The 3,191-nt window shown below is 46.3% G+C and overlaps 1 protein-coding gene across 2 annotated transcripts in view; it reads right to left on the reverse strand.

Annotated features, from left to right (window-relative positions):
* The window catches only part of DAGLB (diacylglycerol lipase beta), a 25,062-nt gene extending 22,376 nt beyond the window's left edge, over positions 1–2,686 (reverse strand). Inside the window, exons 1-2 of one of the 2 annotated variants that reach the window (XM_017533796.2) lie at positions 2,487–2,686; positions 914–1,172 (exon numbers count right to left, since the gene is read on the reverse strand). In XM_017533796.2, the coding sequence (XP_017389285.1) occupies positions 914–1,172; positions 2,487–2,677 (450 nt within the window). In that variant the 5' untranslated portion in view covers positions 2,678–2,686. The remainder of the gene's footprint in view (positions 1–913; positions 1,173–2,486) is intronic. The other variant, XM_017533797.2, reaches the window with a different exon arrangement.
* Between the last annotated feature and the right edge of the window lie 505 nt (positions 2,687–3,191).

A 3,191-nucleotide genomic window follows, 5' to 3' on the forward strand; every position in this document is an offset into this window, starting at 1 on the left:
AAAAAAAAAAAAAAAAAAGGAAGGACAATGTACTGGCCACTCGGCCCAAAGCCATCAGTTCTGCCTATGATATAGATTACAACATCCTCTAGAAATAGCCAGCTTCTGTTCTTCCCTTTTCCAAATATCTTAAGACTAGGTTGAAGCACTCCTTTAAGTTACTTAGGGGACACGCTTCCCGCTTCCCTCTACGAAGGCTGCTGCTATGGCTTGGTGTCAGGCTCCAGGACCAGCCCTGGATGGTGCAAAGTCGGATAGCGCAGAGGTGGGTGGAGAGACTGGCAGGTGTGCAGGATGTCCAGAAATCTCTTCCTCCCTTACCTTGTCTCACTACGGAACGTAAGAGCATTTATGAGAGAATGTCATACAGAAAGATCACAGACTGCATGTGAAAGAAAAACAAGCGTTTTCAAATCACTGAAGAAATCGCTCTAGAATGATGATCCCTCCTGAGCTGCAATCATCTATTCAAACTGTCTTCCAAAAGTAGGATCATCGATCATTTCCATCATGATACAAAGTGGTAAGAAGTCACGATCTGATTCCACCCTCAATTCATGCCACTGCCTGTGCTTGGTATCTGCTCAGTACTCACTGCAGATTCTTCTCAAAGTATACAGCTTCCGTTATTTAGTTCCTTACAGTCTAATGCAGCATCTTGACAGGGCAGTGAGTGGGTGTCAATACAAAGACATCCCCTACTGGGAGACAGGCTCTGAAAAGGAATGGCCCTTGAAGTTAACTGCTTCCTGGAGGGCTTGTCACACACAGACAGAGTGTCTCCCGCCACCCCCTCACACACCAAAAGATGCCAGGTTCTCAAACGCTGTTTTATGGGAACAGAGGGACAGGCTCCATCAGAAGCATTCACTGAAACAGAAGAAAGAGACCAAACCAGATCCCCTTGGCTTACTGAAAAGTAGGTTGAGAAAAGCTCTGCCGTACTCGAAAAAGCAACCCGAGTATGGTCGTCTTTCCCAATGCAACAGCACAAGAGCTTGATTCTGGTTTCCCACACGCTTGTAGCTGCTGTCTTGAGGCCATTAAGTAACTGGCTTGAATCATGACTATCCAGGTGGCTGGGGCCAGCAGATGAATATGGAGCCATTTTCCCCCCCAGAGGGTCAAAGACAATGACAATGGAAACCACCGTGGCAGCGATGATGATCCAACTGCAAAACAGAGAGAGGAAAAGGCTCGGTGACTGCAGGCCCCAGGCACAGGCATCAGGGATCCCTCCTCTGGGCTCAGTTTCTAAGTCTCTACCACGGAGTGTCCTGTTACCAAGCAAGATGCAGCTCTCCCAGAACCTGCCTGAGGTGAGCAACTTTCTTCTAGAAAGTTCCTTATGAGGCTGGGCATGGTGGCTCGTGCCTGTAATCCCAGAACTTTGGGAGGCCGAGGCGGGTAATCACAAGGTCAGGAGATTGAGACCATCCTGGCTAACATGGTGAAACCCCATCTCTACTAAAAATACAAAAATTAACTGGGCATGGTGGCATGTACCTGTAATCCCAGCTACTCGGGAGGGTGAGGAAAGGAGAATCACCTGAACCTGGAAGTCAGAGGTTATAGTTAGCCAAGATAGTGCCACTGCACTCCAGCCTGGGTGACAGAGCAAGACTTCGCCTCAAAAAAAAAAAAAAAGAAAAGAAAAAGAGAAGAGAAAGAAAGTTCCTTATGAATCAATGGTTAACCCAGGCCCTAGAAAGATTACAGCCCTAAAAGGAAAGGCCGCAAAAAGAATAGGGCAGAGTTGCAGCCTGGGCCCGGAAGTAGTGGGCACTTATTCTCCTTTAGAGTCTCAGGGCTCTTCTCATGAAAGCAAAAGAATTTCCTTATCACAGGGTACTCTGATAGACCTTTCATCTATGTTTAAATATTTCCACGCTGCAAGCCACTGTATTCGGGAGCACCTGCCACAGGGAAGATGTCCCTTCCGAAGGGGCTCTGCTGCCCCCTGGCGGTGTGACTTAGGAAATGCGGCAACAGCCCAGGTCTAATTCCTTATTTATAACAGAGGGTGTTGAGGGGGCAGAACTGGATCATCTCCAAGATTTTTAGCCTAGAAAACACGAAAACCTTATGGTTCTAGATATTATTCCCTGTCCCACTTCTGGACACCATATCTCTTCTTATACCTTTAGTTTTAGTTTTTGATCTTGTTTTGGTCTTCGGTTTTCTTCTGAATACTTGTAAGAGAAAGGTTAGGAATAAAAGACTTCAAGAAAAAAAAAAAGAAAGGAACGTAGAAAAGAGAGAAGCAGTAAGAAAAGAAATCTACATCAATAAATGCATAATGAAAGATGAGTTATATTTCATTGATAAACAAGTGTCTCTAAAATTTTCATGAGTTACTCAGAAAGTAACTCCAATTTCTAACTATTTCAGGAAGCTCGAGGAATGCCAGGCTCTGTCATGTTACAAGCGTTTGTTCCCCTATGTCTCAAATGCATGAAACTAAAAGAGAAGAAAGGAGACCTCACCTGACCACGACGGTTGCGATGATGCCGTTCACAACTGTCCTGTCGCACTGAACACCATCAGCCACCCAGGCGGCCCCCAGAGAGGCCCAGACCATCTCTGGAAAAAAGAGTGCCAGCCGGATGTAAAGCAGCTTAGACATAGACTTCCGAGGTCCAGGGTTACAAATCGTCCCTGAAATACAAAAAAACATGCTTCCTCAGAGATGAAGAGCTTCCTTTCTGCAAAAATATAGTTTTTGCAGAGCATACATCTGTACTGTTCATACACCTGCCTCCTGACTTTTCCGACTTATGATTGGTAATCAGTACCTAAGTTAGACAGCAAGTGACAAAGTGAGGATGGGAAACATGACAGTAAGTCTCAGGCTCCTTTTGAAGATTTACCAGGGATTAAAAACACTCCTGGGTTAGGCCAGGCACGGTGGCTCACGCCTGTAATCCCAGCACTTTGGGAGGCCGACGTGGGTGGATCACAAGGTCAAGAGATAGAGACCATCCTGGTCAACATGGTGAAACCCCGTCTTTACTAAAAATACAAAAATTAGCTGGGCATGGTGGCGCACGCCTGTCGTCCCTGCTACTCGGGAGGCTGAGGCAGGAGAATTGCTTGAACCCAGGAGGCAGAGGTTGCGGTGAGCCAAGGCTGCGCCACTGCCTGGGTAACAAGAGTGAAACTCCGACTCAAAAAACAAACAAACAAAAAAA

This window comes from Cebus imitator, unplaced genomic scaffold, assembly GCF_001604975.1.
Source record: "Cebus imitator isolate Cc_AM_T3 unplaced genomic scaffold, Cebus_imitator-1.0 Scaffold82, whole genome shotgun sequence".
NCBI lineage: Eukaryota > Metazoa > Chordata > Mammalia > Primates > Cebidae > Cebus > Cebus imitator.